Source organism: Opisthocomus hoazin, chromosome 1, assembly GCF_030867145.1.
Source record: "Opisthocomus hoazin isolate bOpiHoa1 chromosome 1, bOpiHoa1.hap1, whole genome shotgun sequence".
Lineage (NCBI taxonomy): Eukaryota > Metazoa > Chordata > Aves > Opisthocomiformes > Opisthocomidae > Opisthocomus > Opisthocomus hoazin.
This window is the reverse complement of record NC_134414.1, coordinates 75,646,956-75,664,502: the sequence shown is the minus strand read 5'-3', so window position 1 is coordinate 75,664,502 and position 17,547 is coordinate 75,646,956. Positions and strand designations below refer to the sequence as shown.

Below are 17,547 nucleotides of genomic sequence, written 5' to 3'. Positions count from 1 at the left end.
CCCCAGTAATCCAGTCAGTGGGCTCTGTCACTGATTGTAATCCAGTCAGTGAGGCAACTCGTTTCATGACCGGGTCTCTCCCTATGGAACTCAGGAATGAAGAGTGGGAAGAAGGTGGCTGGTTTGCATCCAGTTCTTGGCCCAGTGAGGAGTAATGATGCAATGGGCTAGGGCACATACCTGGACCCAGAAACTAAAATGTCCTCTTGGCTCCCGGAGCACAGAGAGGTCCCACCTACTGGGACCATGCCACTGCCTGTGCAGTCAATAAGCAAAACAAATGTCTGCTGGAGGTGTAATTCCATTGAAATAGCTGCATTTACATGTTTCTGTGAGAAAATGTTATCCCCTTATCTCACATCTACCCAACAGCTATGAGAAGAGTTTTGTGCAAACTAGCCAGAAATGTAGTGTTTCAGCTCAGGGGCAGATTGAAAAACCCACACTGTATGTGAAGACATTTATTGTAAGAAGACCGTATTAAAAAGTATTCGCTAGACTTTTCTATGCCACTTTAAAGATGTTTAGCATATTTATATCAGAATTAACTACCTAAGTGATGACGCTCCAGGAGGCTTTCTGTTACATAGAAAACCATAAAGAGCTCTAATCCCAGTAGAAACATTTCTGTACCTACCTCTGCTATCAATGTATAAACACTACCCTTTGTTAAGAAAAAATATATAAACTCTGCAGTGCTTTCCCTAGCATTGTGGAGCACATTACCTTGCTGTGGTAAACTGTTCCTTTGAAAGAAACATATAAGAAGATCTGCCGTTGTTCTGCTACACATCTGCCTGAAGGCACATACCTGTTCCAAAGCGTGCATGCACACATTCACATTCAAATTATGCCACATGTTAGGGATATTTTACAATCTGCAGCACGTGAGCACATGGTATTTTGTGGTCCATTCAATTTCTCTTTTATTCAGAATACAAAGAAATGTATTTTCTCTGCTCTAATTGTCAGGATTCAAAATAATCAGCAACTTAATGGGACTCAAACTACTGTAACTGCTGGGCCATTTAGATCCTCATTGGTGGCTGGCTGAATAGGCCAGGATTACTTTAAGAGCAGCTGCTGCTGTTATGCCCTATGAGAATACAACATTTGTACAAAAGCGTGGAGACTGGCCATATTCTTTTCTGACAAACGTGGCGGTGTTACATGCAAACGCACACCCAGTCCTCTTTTTCGCTCTGATTGCAGCTTGTTTCTTTCTTTTGTCTGGTGGGCTTTGCAATCTCTGTGGGATAGCAGACCGTGCCAAATGTCCACCTAAAGGTCTCTGCTCACAGGCCTTTAAGAATCCACAGGTGCCTTCAGTTCGGATTCGGTTTCCACTGCTGAATTATATACATGTGGGTTTGAATGAAGATCAGCTTGCACAGAAATAAAACACATTTCCTTTCTTACACTTTGATTTTAATACGTCTTTTGCAGATTTAAGAAGTTTGACAATAAGTATTTGAAGAAAATCTTAATTCGGGAACACCAGCCCAAATCCAGCATTGTGTCATTGTACAAAAAGATGGAGATAAAAATGGCCATCGAGATGGCTGAGAGTGGCATGAAAATTTCAAAATTATCCACGGATTCATTACAGTGAGTACTGACCTCCTGACCCTCTGCAGAGTAGGTACAGGACAGAAAGAGACAAAAAAGGAAAGGCTGAGAGAGTTGGGGTTGTTCAGCCTGGAGAAGAGAAGGCTGCAGGGAGATCTCATTGTGGCCTTTCATTACTTAAAGAGGGCCTATGGGAAAGATGGGGACAAACTTTTCATCCTATAGTGATAGGACAAGGCGTAATGGTTTTAAACTGAAAGAGGGTAGATTTAGACTGGATATAAGGAAGAATTTTTTTACAGTGAGGATGGTGAAACACTGGCACAGGTTGCCCAGAGAGCTGGTAGATGCCCCAACCCTGGAAACATTCAAGGTCAGGTTGGACGGGGATTTGAGCAACCTGATGCAGTTGAAGATGTCCCTGTCCATTGCAGGGAGGTTGAGCTAGATGCCCTTTAAAGGTCCCTTCCAAAACAAACCATTCTATGTTTCTATGATTCTATGAAACAGTAATCCGCTAGGCATCAGACAGACCAGGGAAGAAAACTGGTGGGATCTCCAGATTCACCACTGAGGCAACTACCCTCTAGCAGAGAAGTCTACAAATCTTTGCTCCTGCGTACTTTAACTGCTGTGTGTGTATTTATAATCACCTTGCAACCCACTGTCCAGAGTGTGGGTACTGCTAATGGCAATTGCTCCCCACAGACCCTTTCCCGAGCTCCTGCTGACCACTGTTGCTGCTACTGCCTGCTCTCTGCTGCTGCATCCTACAACCCCTCTCCATTTTGCAGCAGCCTCTGGCAGGGCCCAGCATATTTTCCTTTTCTGAATGTTCAACTCCACCCACACCAGAAAGTTCAAATACCAACAGGATGTTAATTTATAATCTCTTTTGAAACTGTTTGGCTTAATCATGTCAAGATTCATCTGCTTTCTTGAAACTGATGTCAGCATGCAGCGTAAGACCTAGCCCTTTTCTTTCTAAATCATTCTATGCTGAACGGATGATACTCAAAAAGATTGTGTGTCTGTTAGGCTCCTTTCTGTCTGCTGTATTCCCTTAACTCTTCTGAGCCCAGAGAAAATGTGAGAGTTGGGTAGACAATCTATGGCAATCAAACCACATTCCTCTTATTTTCTCAAGGGAAAGGGAAAATAAAAGACAAATTGCTTCAATGTAGTTCAGAAGTTCTCTCCTGAGCTGAGACTTTAGATTTTAAAATATTCTATAGTAAACACCTGCTATGATGGGTTAATTTTTGTTAGCTCTACTCTGGCTGTAATTGAATTTTGCTCTGCACCAACCTCTGATGCACAGGTTCTCCTAGTGAGAGACCCTTTTTCAAAATCAAGTGTCAACTTCAAAACACAAAGTGCAGCCTATGGCTCAGAAACATTCTAACCCTTGGAGGCTGTGAGAGCATTCTAGGGAAACGCGTGTTTTCCCAGCTCTGTCCTTCGATAGGTGTCCACTGCTGAGCACTGGAGGAGACAGGATAGTGAGCTTGTTGTTGGATCTTCGGTCTGAGCCAATGCTGCAGTTCTTCTGTCTCCATTCTCCTGAGCGATAAGTGAACCTGCTTAAGACTAAAAGGTTTCTAATGGAAGCATTTGTAAATTGTTCGATTGTTATCACTGAGATAGCTCATACCTAAAGTCCCTATCCTCAGTGAGGATACAAAAATCTGGCCATAAACAAGCAGAGATTTAAAATCAAATTCCAACATATGGGATGTAAAGCAGTATTTTCAATGTCGTAGCAGTGAGTAAAGTCTCTCATTAGCACTTCTGATCAGTTCTGCAGTCTTCAGGTACGTGAGGGGAAACATTCTACAGCAATCAAGGCAGATCTCCAGCACTGTGAATTAGCATTGTTCTCAGAAATTGCATTAATGCTGGTGTGATTCCTGCAGGTGGAGTGGGCGTCCACTATGCAGTAAGTATCTCCAGTGCAGACTAGAGAAATTTGCCCGTGGACTGTGCAACAAAGAATCCACATTTGAACCAACATAGAGCATTTTGTTGTGATGGTCTGCAGAATGTAAGCCGTAGAAACGAGGATTTAAAAGGCAAAAGCACAGCCTAGAAGATATGATCAAAACTGTATTTGTATGGCTGTTTGGGGGGGTGGGTGGGAAATGCCCATTAGAGAGAGATGGTTTGACTCCGAGCTTACTCATTGCTGGCTTCGTGTTACTGCAATATTGACTTTGCAAGAGTAAATCTTCGAATGCTTCAATACAGTACAGATCAGAACCCAGTGCCGTGTTGTCATTTGTAGTGGTGCAGTTCTGCAAGAGCTGTGCCTCATCAGCGGAACTTCCTTCACAGGACTTGTGAAGATTGGTGGAGAGTTCACAGAGTTCAAAATTTCAGATATAACATACAAATATAATCTTACAAGGTTTGGGGAAGGCATTTTATTTCCTCCATGTATCAATGTCTAAAGAAGAGATTTATTTTAGAGAGACTGTCAGTTTTCAGGGTGTATTATCATTTAAGTATTTTATTTGCAAATGTATCTATCTTCTGTGCTGTGCTTTGTTGTAACATGCTGTAAGTTTCAATGAGAACAAAGAAATAGTTTCAGTAAGGATTGCTTTACGGGTTTGGTAACATACCAAACTTGTTTGGGTTTTTTTTTTGAAAGTCCCTTTTTAATGTATTGTATATTGCAAAACGTAAAAGCAATCTGTTCCTTATTACCATACCTGTGCATTGTTATCAGTTGGGTGGGTTAATATCTAATCCCACAAAAACAAATCACATTTGTTAGTTGTGCTCAAGAACAATATGGACTATCTTCATGCTGTTTGTTCTCTTGCTATCCCAGCTGGAACTCAGCAAACTTTATTTATTTTATTTAACTCACTTTAAGAGCAAAACGATAAGCCTTTAAATGACTATGGACTGGCCACTTCTATGCTGGCACGTGGAGGGGGTCCGGTATGCAACTGGAAAAGTAAAGAGATGATCTGATGTCTTCCCAGTGGAGTTCTGCTCCATCACCTTTCCCTACTGATTCCCAGCTGTAAGGTGTAAAGACCCTGTGGAGACATTCAGTGAAGCGCAGACCAGACATACAGTTATACCCTATCATGTCAAAGCCACTTGCACCAACTAAGGTAGTCTGATTTGCATTACACAAATGAGCCAAACCTGCATTTTACAGACCACTACTCATTGACGGGCTAGATTGCCGCTAGTCCCCAGGGGCTGTGCTTGTGTTTGCTTTCCCAGGTGTACCTAGGGTCTCTCTGTTGTCCAAAGCGACAGCAGCTAGCGGCTGCTGACAGCAAAGAGACTGCTTTCCTTGCTATGGAAAGATGGGCTGTCCCACAGCCTGTGACACACCAGACCCAGTACGGAATAAAGGTGCATTACACCTAAGCATGGAAACTTGGCTGCATCTGTTGATCTTCTCACCGTTATCCCTGAGGGCTGAAAGCAAGTGAAACCCCACCCACCCAACCAACCAACCAGTCAACCAACGAAGCCACCCAGCTGACCTGGAATCAGGTGGCGGTGACGGGCTTTCTTCCCTGCTGGTAAATACTTAGCTTTGTTGCTGTTGCTGCTGTTGAGAATTGACGAATGTCAATTAAACATTTGTTGGGAAGGGTTTGTCAGGGCCAGGATAAGATTTCTGGTCAAATCCAGAAAAGGAGTCCTTCTGTGTCACTCCGGCTTGCCAATAAATGAGTGATAGACTCATGGGTCTCTCACGCCTCAGTGAGATCCTTAACCTACTGGTTACCCCAGCCCTATCTCTAACCCTAGTCCTTAACTGACTGTCAATTTCTCTCTTGCTTTTGACTTCACGAGAAATTTGGCAGATCTCAGTTTTGGTCTGATGCAGAATGAAAACACATGCCGAAACCTTGGAGAGGGCCAGGCCACCAGTTCTCACTGTCTACTTGATGGTGAGCAGCAGTAAAATGTAGAATCCAGGCAGGTCATGATGGTCTTACAAGTTTTCAAGATATTCATGTTAGATTACAGCACAAAACAGTGGTAATTTTGTTAAACTAGCTGTAATTGCAAATTCCAACCTTTTTCCTATGTTTACAGTATAATCTTAGTTTAGTTTGAATCTACCTACCTTTGCTGTTAGAAGTTTTCATTTTATTTTAGAGCGAGCACAAAATAAACTCACACAAAGCTTTGGCAATACTGTAAACTGATCACAATCCATTCTTTAATCACACAATTTACAGACAACACTTTCAGGACATCACTTAGCTGAGAACAAAGACTTGCAATTTATTTAAAAAAACAAACAAACAAGAAAAAACCCCAAAATGCAAGAAAGCAAAATGGAGAAAGGAAAAAACCAGAAGCAACAGGATGAGCTCGGACTGATTCATCCTGAATGATTACTGTCTCTTTCCCTTTCTTTTCTTGGGAATTCAGCTGAACGCTGACTCTCACAGAGACTGACCCATTTAGCAGAACCAGCTAACATTTCGCTGCTGCCCCCGTCCATTGTTTTGCCCGGGCGAAGGCCGGGCAGCTGCAAGTCACTGCGGGCTTCTTGTTCCAGTTTGTTAAAAGAACAGAGATGGCTATCGTTTGGGTAGCTCTTTCATTTCCAATGGAGAAACGGGCTCATGCAGGAAACCCTAGACGTTCTCCTCACCACAGGGCACATCTCTCGGACCCCTTCATCGGCATGTGCTTCATTTCTTGAGGATTTGCTGCACCTTCTCCAAGGAGCTGAAACCAGTAGGATGCAAGGCCCAGCCCGCGACACCACGCTGAGGAACGTATTCAGACAGAGGAGCAAACTCGCAGGGCCCTCCCCAACGTGCAGCTGGTTGTTGCCCCGGCTGGTCCTTACACACGAGCTTCCCTGGGAAGCTTTCAGGAAGAAAAGGGGAGTTTCTGCTGCCAGCCGGATGAAGGCTTAGGGCCTGTTCCGACACCCCAGCATATTGATAAAACCCAGGAAAGAGCAAAATATGATGTTTTTTATTCATCTTCGGATGTTTGGTGGCATCACTGGTCCCTGAAAGGCCCTTCGCAGTACTGATAGAGCAAAGGCTGGACATGAGCCGGCAATGTGCGCTGGCAGCCCAGAGGGCCAACCGTATCCTGGGCTGCATCAAGAGAAGCATGGCCAGCAGGTCCAGAGAGGTGATTCTGCCCCTCTACTCTGCTCTGGTGAGACCTCACCTGGAGTACTGCGTTCAGCTCTGGAGCCTCAGCACAAGAAGGACATGGACCTGTTGGAGTGGGTCCAAAGGAGGGCTACAAAAATGATCCGAGGGCTGGAGCACCTCTCCTATGAGGACAGGCTGAGAGAGTTGGGCTTGTTCAGCCTGGAGAAGAGAAGGCTGCGGGGAGACCTGATTGCAGCTTTTCAGTACTTAAAGGGAGCCTATAGGAAAGATGGGGACAATCTTTTTAGTAGAGACAGCAGTGACAGGACGAGGGGTAATGGTTTTAAACTAAAACAGGGTAGGTTTAGGCTGGATATAAGGAAGAAATTCTTTACAATGAGGGTGGTGAAACACTGGCACAGGTTGCCCAGAGAGGTAGTGGAGGCCCCATCCCTGGAAACATTCAAGACCAGGTCGGACAGGGCTCTGAGCAACCTGATCTAGTTAGCAGTGTCCCTGCTCGCTGCGGGGGGGCTGGACTAGGTGACCTCTAGGGGTCCCTTCCGACCCAAAACTTTCCATGATTCTATGATTCTATGATCGCTTCACGGGAACAGCGCTCACCCAGCTCATTAACACCGCACTGACACTCCTCTCTTCTCCACAGGGGCGGCGGGAGCCGGCGCGGGCTCTCCCCCGCAGAGGTGCAGCGCATGAGACGGGTCCTGGCACACGGCCTCTACCGAGCGCGGCTCCGGGTGCGTCCGCCTCGCCGCCGGGCTCAGGCCTCCCGTCCGCACCTCCCTCCCCGCACCGCGGGGCTGCGGTCACGCTGCTGGGCAGCGCCGGCCCGGGGAAGGAAGGAGCCCGGGCTCGGCTGCGGAGCCACCGGCGCCTCAGGAACCGCCTTGCCGAGAGCCGGGCCTGGGGGGTGTGGGGGGGGACAGTTCGCCCTCACCACAGCAGCAGAAAGGAGTTAAAAAAAGAAATTCCACCTCCTCTGGAGCGTCACTTTGCAGGCTTTGGGGTTTGGGGATTCCCCCCCCCACACACAAATTGGGGTGACAGTACCTCAGAAGGGGGTTTTTTTTGGCAGAAATTGGTACTGATTCTGATGCAGCCCCCCTGCCTAATCCAGTTTTGGGCCCAGAACGTGCAACCGAGTGCTCTCGTGCAGCAATGAGCGGTAGAGGATTTATTGCACTAACCTTGACGTTACGCAGGTGAAAGGGGCTAAGTCATCCAACACGCATCTGCTGGAGAACGCTAGGCCCTGCTCATTTAAGTGTGTCGTCATTAATGTGATACTCGTTCCTAATTTTGTTTGATTCGCCATGGCCAATTAGCCTTGTGAGATTAATTTCTTACTGTACCAGATAAATCTGCACATATGGCTGTCTCTTAAATTGCTGAAGTGAACTCTCCCTCTTCAAAATCCATTAGAGTAATGACTGTTTGTGCCAGTCACTTCCCATCTCACTTCTCACAAAGTTGAGAACTGTGTGCTTTTGGAAATGAAAGATGGGAAGTGAAATAACACCACTTCTCATACTTCACTTTCAACTCTGAAGGCCTGGTAATGCTCTGGCTCACCAGACCAACTTTACAAGGACCCTTGCAAGTGAGACTGAGATCAGATTCTGCTTTGTAAGAGGGCTTATAAACTTCACTGATTTTTTTCTCTTTAAGGCCGATAATGATTTCCCTCATTTCACAAGCCGTATGCAATAAATTAAAAAGCTTGTCCTAAAAGACCGTTTTAGGGTAATATTAAGGTGTGGTTTGTCCAAGTATGGAAGGAAAACTCAGCTGTGCATCTCATTCTGGAGATGTACTCTACTTAACATAGTCCTTTGCTCCTGGGCGCATCTGCATCTTGCTCCTGGCTCAGTAATATTAGTGCCAAGGCTCAGCAATGGCTTAACCCGCTGTCTCTCTCTTGGGACCTGCCTCAGATCTGTAGCTCCCAGCTGCATGATCAGAAGAGGGATGACAAAGCGAGGAGAAGCCTGGAGGTGTTAACAGCCTGGTGTAGATAGGTATATTTTTATGGTGCACTTGGAGCAGGCAAGATTTGTCAAAAATGGCACCAAAATGCAGCCGCTGAAGTCCAAGACTTCTGGCTGTGTTCATGCTTCCTCCTGTCTTGCTCTGCAGGAGCAAGGTAAGTGTGAGGCTGCATTTCTCTGCGTGATACCAGAGAGACCTGTGGTGAGTCAGTGGCCACGCCGGGGCAGGCGTCCCTTTGTCCCCATGATCGACAAGACTGTGCAAGATTATGAACATTGCAAATGCAAAGAGAATCACCTGGGTGCGTTCTCTGTTTCAGGTACCGACATACAGCCGACACAACCTGCCTACCAGCACAAATGAGAAACAAGCCCAAGAAATCCTCATCCGTCGGCAGCACAGCCTGAGGCAGAGTTGCAGGAAGGGAAACAGCTTACCTTGGGGTAGACCGGTACCTGTTATGTAAACTACTATTTGTGTGACAAATGCCTCTGCTTCTCTGTGAATGAGGAAAAAGGCACACGTTTTTATATGCACTTTGCCATAATTGAAATGGATACTTTGCCCAGTGTCCTCATGCAGCACTTGAGAAGAAAGAGCTTCACTAAGCATATGGACAGCAGCATTTTTATGTTCTACCTTTATACAATGGTCAGAAATCAGCTACTATGGCTGTAAGTAGTAAAATAATGTAACCTATGTTCTTTCGGCATGTGCAGAACACAGTATAATCAGAAAAGGCCCGATGCAGAGCCCTTGACACCTTGGACTGACAGTTTGGGCTCTCAGTCAGTGAGAATAAGATCTGTCTGACCAAATGTAGGCGTTGGATAGCATAGATATTTACAGCTGAGATAGTCACAGTTAAGGAAGAGAAATAAATCCTTGCTGAGTATATTCATTTTATTTGAAGTTGCCACCTGAAATTGGAAAGGTGAATCTGAGAAGAAGGTATTTCTTACCACTGACTGTAGGAAAAAACCTAGGGCTATTGTATCAGATGCGGACATTTTCACTGGAGCTGTTGTTGAGTTCAGCCATCCAAGCAAAGCATAGATCTTATTCACACCTCTCTGAATTTGGCTGTAAAGGTGCAGAGGCACGGCAGAAAGAGCATATAACCATCCCTCATTACCACCCCACCAAATAAGTGTAAATGGCGGAGGCAGTCACAGGCACTGAACACATTTCTGTTTCCGTTCACAGGCTGGCACCACTGGTGTACGCTACCTCTCTTTGCCTCAGGGCCCCAGCCAGCCCACTAGACGAAAAACCAGGCGTGTTACTTTTACAGGTAACGGCAGCGCTTTACTCTGTATCCCACTCCAGCAGTGAAAGCTGCTCTGTGGTTTTAACAGTGCTAAATGAATATTCACATGGAACTCCCTGGCCTCTTTAAATGAGCTACACCCTTCTCTCCTATCTTTTTTATCTTATGTTGTTTATATGGTCATTACTGTGGCAGTTTCTGTCTCGTTCCAGCACCACCTAGTTTTCTGGTTTTCCCTCTTGCACAAATATTCCTGTGATTCCTGCAGTCTGGCCTGGCCATAAAGGCATCCTTGTGAGCCTGAGAAAGCAAATTATCTGTTCCCTGCAGCCCCACAGACATAATCACATGTGAAATTGTTAGGAGTTGCTGAACCCAAGGCTGCCGCAGCTCCGTGCCCCCAGGTCCCACAGGGAGTGAGGCAGAGACGGTACTCCCAACAGGCACCGCCGCTTCCCTAATTCCATCCACATGTGCACACGGCCGGACGCACAGAGCAGCACAGAGAGGGCGCAGCGCTTACATAAACACAAATAGCACTGATAGCCTCATGCTGGTCCCCTCTCTGGATGACCAGGATGAAAGACTGTTAGTGGAAAGTATATACATATGCACAGCATAGATCCCTCCAGTCGTTGGCTTTAGACACACACACTCTACCCAGGAGCTGGCCCTGGACCTTTCCATCTGACCATTTGGTGGCACTTGGGCATGTGAGCCCCTGGGGACAGAGCCCTACGGCAACTGCTGGTACTCAGACCTACACACACACACAGATGCTCTTCCACCCCAACCCATGCACTGTAGTTCCCTCCAGTAGCTGGCCTTGGACACATGCAAACACATCTCTTTGGTACCAGTCCAGATTGTGTCCTTACTAGAAGCCAACCACAGACCCCATGGTCTCTTCAGTTACTGGTCTGGACCTCCTGCTCCTCCCAGTATTCAACTCAGACCTCCTGCTCTCCCCAGTCTCTGTCCCAGACTCATGGTTGCTCCAACACTTGGTTCCCAAGCCTCTTATCCTACTTGATAGCTACTCTGGCTTGGTGATTGCTAGTGATTTTGCACTGACATAGGCACCCACACAGTGTGCACGCACCCCAGTCCCTCCAGCTGCTCGCACTCAGGGCCTCCACACACACAAGCACACAAATATAGGGAGCGGCTCACCAAGGAACACAGAAGTGGAGTTAAATGAGAAAACAGAGCTGACTGGATTAGGGGACTTTAGCATCTCTCCTACAAGGAAAGGCTAAGGGAGCTGGGCTTGTTTAGCCTGAAGAAGAGAAGGCTGAGAGGGGACCTTATAAATGCTTATAAATATCTCAAGGGTGGGTGTCAGGAGGATGGGGCCAGACTCTTTTCAGTGGTGCCCAGCGACACAACAAGGAGCAACGGGCACAAACTGAAGCATAGGAAGTTCCGTCTGAACATGAGGAAGAACTTCTTCCCTCTGAGGGTGACGGAGCCCTGGAACAGGCTGCCCAGGGAGGTTTGGAGTCTCCTTCTCTGGAGATATTCAAGACCCGCCTGGACGGGGTCCTGTGCAGCCTGCTGTAGGTGACCCTGCTTCAGCAGCGGGGTTGGACTAGATGGTCTCCAGAGTTCCCTTCCAACCCCTGCTGTTCTATAATTCTGTGATTCTGTGACTCTGCTGATCAGGTGCTGGGCATTACCTAATGCATATACTGACTGGCCCTTTTTATCCCCTTTTTCCTCTATTTTCCTGCACTTGCTGTTCCCCAAACTACCTTGATCTCTTCCTTTCCCTGTCTTTGGTTCCTGCCCTAAACATCCCATCAGAAGTCCTGTATGGCTCCAAAGTGCTCTCCTCTGGTATCCCAGTAATGAGCCCCATACTCCTCCACACGTTACTCTGTGAGGTGCCCTGGGGAGAGCCTCTCAGTTGGCTCATCGTGGTGGGTCTCACCTTGCCCATGGGGATGATTACCCCTGTGATGCATCAGGACAGGGTCTCGGGCTCGTCCTTCTGCCTGGGGCTCTTCCACTTGTCCTTGTGTCTCAGGGCTCCTCTGTGTTTGTGGACATGAACCTCTAATTACGTAACCTAACAAAAAGTCCTGGCAGAGTCTGTCCCCAAGCAGCTGGTCTCTTCCCCCCTATTCCCAGCTTGCTCTCTATGAACATTTCTGTAGTAATACTGGTATTACCGCATAAAGTTGTCAGCCAGTCTCAGGTTATCATATGTACGCCGTAAAATGCAGACCCATCCTCACTTACACTCAAAGTAAGGAAACAGATGTTAGGCATGGAGCAACCCTGAACTGCCCAATGAAACATAGCAGAACACTGTCACAGAAAACATGGAATTTAGGACACTTTGATGTTTATCATTGTCTCGATCTGTAATCTCCCTGACTCATTTCTGAGGTTATTTGTGTGAACCTGAAAGACATTTGTGTTCCTTAGAAAAACTAATTTCTGGCAAAATTAGCTATAGCAATCAAAACCATATTTTTAATCTTAGTCCTTGTATCAAGAACTTGGACAACAAAGCTTGTTTTCTACAGGTGCAAAATCAGTTTCTTTCTCACCTTTCTGTTTTACTGTGAAAGAGATGAAAGCAAAAGAGATCTGTGTAGGCAAACCATCCCCTTGGTGCTGGGCACTCACCATGATGGAGTCAGAACAGAAACGCATAGGATCTATTCAGAGGGGAAAAACAAAGTTACTCAAGGGGAATTTTTTTTTTTCCGGGTACAGCTGATTCTTTTCTGTTCTGTTTGTCAAGACTTCATGGTGGGGGATATATGTTTTCTAAAAGACTAAAAATTGTTCTAGACAGCAGCCTCAGACCTGAAAGCATTTCAAACACGTTCAAGGAATCAAGTCCTGCTGTAGCAGACAAGCACATTATTTCAGTGGGGAGAGGAGTAAATCCTGAAGCAGTGAAGGCAGGTACATTTTTACTGATAGCTAGGCCTGAATTTGGGCCTTGCCTTGTGATTAGTCCAAATAATTAGACTTCTTGGTCTAGCTTGTGGCACCATCTTAGGTCCAATGCGCAGCATTCACACCACGTTAAATGTCTACAGGAAAAAGTCACCCTAAACTCCACTCATAGACTGTGTTAGGATGAGGTGAATTGCACTTGGGAACTGAGTAGGGAAATACTTAGTATGTAGGCAATTAGAAGCACAACCTCATATATGCACACATACATTTACAGAGATAAATGCCACCTCTTCCGTCTATGCCTGGAAGCCCTCCTGCAACAAGCACCCTCCAGCAAGCTTGGTTTGGCTCTCATATATATAGTCCGTGCAGAAAGTTTAGTAACTCAGAGGTCAGAAGTGACTACAAATAGATCCTTAAACTGTCTGTCAGCTCTTTCTGCCATTCATACAAATGAATGATTTACTGGACAGTGTATATCATTCGTACTTGGTAGCAGTGGTGCCCCCAAAGGGTTAAGTAGAAGCCTTTCAAATCTGAGAATACCTATCCTATTTTATTGCTCATGGTGTGCTATGCCCACATGGCCTACAAGAAGCAGGTTCTGCTGTTAAAGAAATCTGTGCCCCTGTTTGGTGGAGGTAAGTGCCAGTGCGTGCTCTTACTTTGTGCCAACTGTGAAGTAAACATTAGCTTAAAATAATTTGATAAAGCTGCAATAACTTGATAAATTTTGGCTATGTGACTACACCCAATGCATGTGTGCTTTAACTGCAGCAGGATCTGGTCTAATTTTATTATTCATAGACCTTTTGTGTTTATCTCCCAAAACCTTCTAGCTATTTCTTAAATTACCTAAGTTGTTAGTCCATAGCCAGACTACAGGTGGCTTTAAGAAAAGTGAAAAGGTATATTCGGTAAACTCAACAGAATGAAAAAGCCAGTTATTGGCCTATTGCACGCAATTTTTTATTGTGTACTTGTAGCAAAGAAAGCTGGTAGGAGCGGGTTTGACACACCCAAGGTAATCAAAGCACCCTGGAGTCAAACTCCTGGTTTCAGGTGAAACTGTTTTCTTCCTAGTTATTAATCGCAGGTGACTGGTAAACTTGATTATTGATGGCACTAGAGTCTTCTCCATCACTTTTTTGTCTTCTGCTATGGGTTTCACAATGCTTTTCAACCATGTTACTAAGTATATTTGTGAAATTCATAGAAAATTGAAGCTGCACAAAGGAGCGCTCTTGCCTGTGGAGGTGTTGAGTAGCTCTGCGAGGCACTAAAAGATGGATGAATGTGCTTATTTACTGGGGTTTCAAGGTAGAGGCTAGATCAATAAAATCTTTTAAACATCAGCTTTGGGATGAAAAGAAAGATTTAGGGTTATTTTTAGTTCTTGACTGCTCTTTTATTTTGTAGTTATTATTTGAAATACTTTGGTTCCAGGGTGTAAAACTATAATCCTGGATTGTACTGAATACCCTTTAACTGTCCTTGCCAATCCTGTGGTGTTTCTCTTTTCTCTTTTTCAAAATATGAATGATTTGTCTGTTTTCCTTCAGATCACCACAGAAGTAGCTCTGATGCTGCATTTCCCTTAATGTTCAGACCCCAGCCCCGACTGCAGCCACTCGAAGCAGAGCACCGCCAGGAACAGCTGATTCCAATGGCACACTTGGATAGACGAGTGGGCCCATCCAATCTGCCAGGTAGAAGAGGAAATTCAATCGGCCAGCATCATTTCACCAGAGCAGACAATCTATCTCTAACGCCAAAGTCTCGATTCACAGTGAGAGAGGTGGAGGGGTATGAGTCAGAAGAAGAGACAGAAGTAATGGCACCAGCCAGGCCATTAGCCATTTGAGGAGCAGAGAAAAGCAATGTTTGCATCTCTGGGGCCCTTTGTGCACTGCTCCAGAGAAAATAACAAAGCTCTTATATGATCCAAACCACAATTTTCCTTCTGGGACCAGTGCGCTTATTCTCGTATCACTTTCAAGCACTGCATCAAGGTACTAAATGGCTAGGAGGAGACTCAAATTCTTCGATGTTTATATCAAGCTTTCTTTCCAACAAAACATTGCAGGAAAGAGGGGAACATGATCTTTGTAGAGGTTTGGACATGGATTTAAATGACAGTAGTTGGGCACATGCAATGCTATGGGTGGAAGCTGATACTGCCTTCCTCTGTTCTGTACATGGCCTGCATGCAGAAGAAACAAACACCAAAGGACACGCTTGGCACGAGTGCCCGGACTGGTAGCTTCAGATTTCCTAGAGCTTTTTACTTCAGAGTGAGATATTCCAGGAAAGAGTTAAAAAAAGAAGGCATTTTTGGGGCACCTAAATGCCGTTGAAGTTGCCGAAATGGGTACTTAAGTCAGAAGCATATTTTGGTGGACATTTTCAGTACTTGGGAATCTCTTGGCATTTCAGGTTTTGGCTCTGCAAAAGTGCTTAAAGTCAGGTGCTGTGATGGTCTATAACTCCTGCTACTTCAACAAATTTCAGCATGTAGGCACCTGTCACCCACCTACAGTTGTTTGGGCTGAATAAAGGAGGCATCCTGGTACGTACAAATCCAGAGAGACTCCTCAGGCAGGGGTACTGTCAGGATGCCTTTTATTTTCAAATCTGGGGTGGCAAGCATATGCACAATACTCTTGTGATTCAGCAAGTGGGAGGCTTCACTGATAAACCATCTAATCTCCCTTCCCCGCTCCCAGCTTGCCAGAGGGCGCACAAATCAGTGGACCACTCTTCACACTGAAGCTGGGCCAGACCTGCAGATAGGAAGCAGGAAACTGGGACAAAAGGTAAAGGGAGCCCAACTTTGCAGCCTGCTGGCTAGCATGAAAGAGAGGCCCTGTGTGGTGCTCCCAGCGTTTTGTAGGGTGTCTGCCTGTATGTTGTAGAGAGAAGTATTTGCTAATAAACCCCAGAAATAACCAGGTGGACATGCACTGCAGCCCATGACCTCCTAGAACTCATACTGAGCTCCCATTCAACTGGCTCTGTACACCCATGCTCCATTCTCAACTGTGGGTCTCCCTCATGGTGGGAGGAGCAAGAAGCTATGGTCAGTTTGCATAAAGTCTAAAATCCCAGACACCTTGTTCCTCTGACGGAACTCCTTTCTGCAAAATGGAAGCAGCATCACCACTGTCATCTGTGCCAACTGTAGGTGAGCTGATTTTATCCAAAGGGGTAATTTGAGTCCAGAAGTCCACAAACCCACCCTTATAGCTGCACTAAACTCAAATCTGCAGCTGAGAAATGCACCAAGTTCTGTCATGCTTTCTTCAAGTTTCCCTGTCCTCCACTCAGAGCTTGCTTAGCTGCCCAAATCAAGGTCTGTAAATGCTACTGTAAGAGTCAGAGAGGTAAGAATTAGACATAGCAGTGCCATCTTTATATTTCTCTTTTTTTTTTTATTACTGTTAAGCGCTTGTATGTTCTGGTCCAGAAAAAAACTTTGAAGTGTAAGTTATGACTTCGCATTTCTTACATTGGATTTCTGATTCAGGACAGGTAGCATCTAAAATAACAAATCTGAAGAGCACCACCAGAGGAAAAACTCAAAAGGTCTTTTTCCACTTTTTTTTTCATGTTTGCAGCTTTTATGTTTAGTAGGTCATAATGAATCATCTGTACTGAAATTGTACGAAGCTTTATGAATTCTGTTTGTGTTTCCTCATTGTGCCAGAGAAATTATATAACTTCCTTTTGTGAAAGCGGTGCCACGTTATTGAAAGAGGGTAGGATTTGACTTTTGTACTGACACTGAATAAGCAATGAAATACAGTTCTGTACCCGAAAATCAACAAATAAATGCAGCTCCACCAAAAGAGGGAGTGCTCCACGTACTTTTTAAACAAAAGCTTTGTGCCAGATAGCAATCCTGTACCAGGTTGTGTTGACTTGTCATAAGTCTCAGTGAAAGCATAATTTTAAGAAAAAGAGTTAAGCATACAAAATCAGGTCTTAAATTGCACTCTGAGCTACCAAGTTGCCCTATGAAATTTAACTGAGGGCAAAATGGGTGCCCGTGTGATGTGGTCCTTAGGCCACAGAGCTGACATGAGTGCATGGAGGTGCGTGACAGAGGTCTGGAACCTGCTTCTGCGTCATGGAATCAGGAGGGGGTGGGATCTCCGAAACTGGCTGGTGGGTGCTGTGAACTGGAGGCAATCCTTGGGGCCAGCAATGAAGAGCAGATGGAAATCTGAGAGGGGGGTGAAGAAGGGATACTTATGACATCTTCAAAGGGAGGCTCAGGAGAGAGATTAAACAGAGGAATTACTGTGAGCTGCAAATTCAGCATTTCCTCTTTAAGAAGATTTAATCAATGTGTTGTCTGTGGGAACTGGACAGATACAAACTGTGTGAGATGAGAACGGTTAATGGAATGCCTGGAGTGGCATGGAAAGGGACTAGACACAAAACATGCAAAAGAGGAGTCCATGCAATTTGGTCAGGGTATGTTTGAAAGGCGTGCTTAAAACTGACTCCCAAATTCTTTATTAAATATTACAAAAGTCATGGAGCATTTATATAATTACCCATTGTAAGCAGGGAGCAAAATGTTCAATTTCTAATGACCATTTAAAGTGTTTCTAAAATACACATAAAACTAGTGCATAGGTGGAGTCAAATCTCCCCCTCTTGGTTCAT

General features: G+C 45.3%; 1 protein-coding gene across 1 annotated transcript in view; it reads left to right on the top strand.

Annotated features, from left to right (window-relative positions):
- The window catches only part of SLC9A4 (solute carrier family 9 member A4), a 35,405-nt gene extending 20,668 nt beyond the window's left edge, over positions 1 to 14,737 (top strand). The window contains exons 8-12 of the mRNA XM_075438120.1: positions 1,447 to 1,608; positions 7,342 to 7,432; positions 9,004 to 9,135; positions 9,891 to 9,978; positions 14,436 to 14,737. Of these exons, the coding sequence (XP_075294235.1) occupies positions 1,447 to 1,608; positions 7,342 to 7,432; positions 9,004 to 9,135; positions 9,891 to 9,978; positions 14,436 to 14,737 (775 nt within the window). The remainder of the gene's footprint in view (positions 1 to 1,446; positions 1,609 to 7,341; positions 7,433 to 9,003; positions 9,136 to 9,890; positions 9,979 to 14,435) is intronic.
- The last annotated feature ends 2,810 nt before the right edge of the window (positions 14,738 to 17,547 follow it).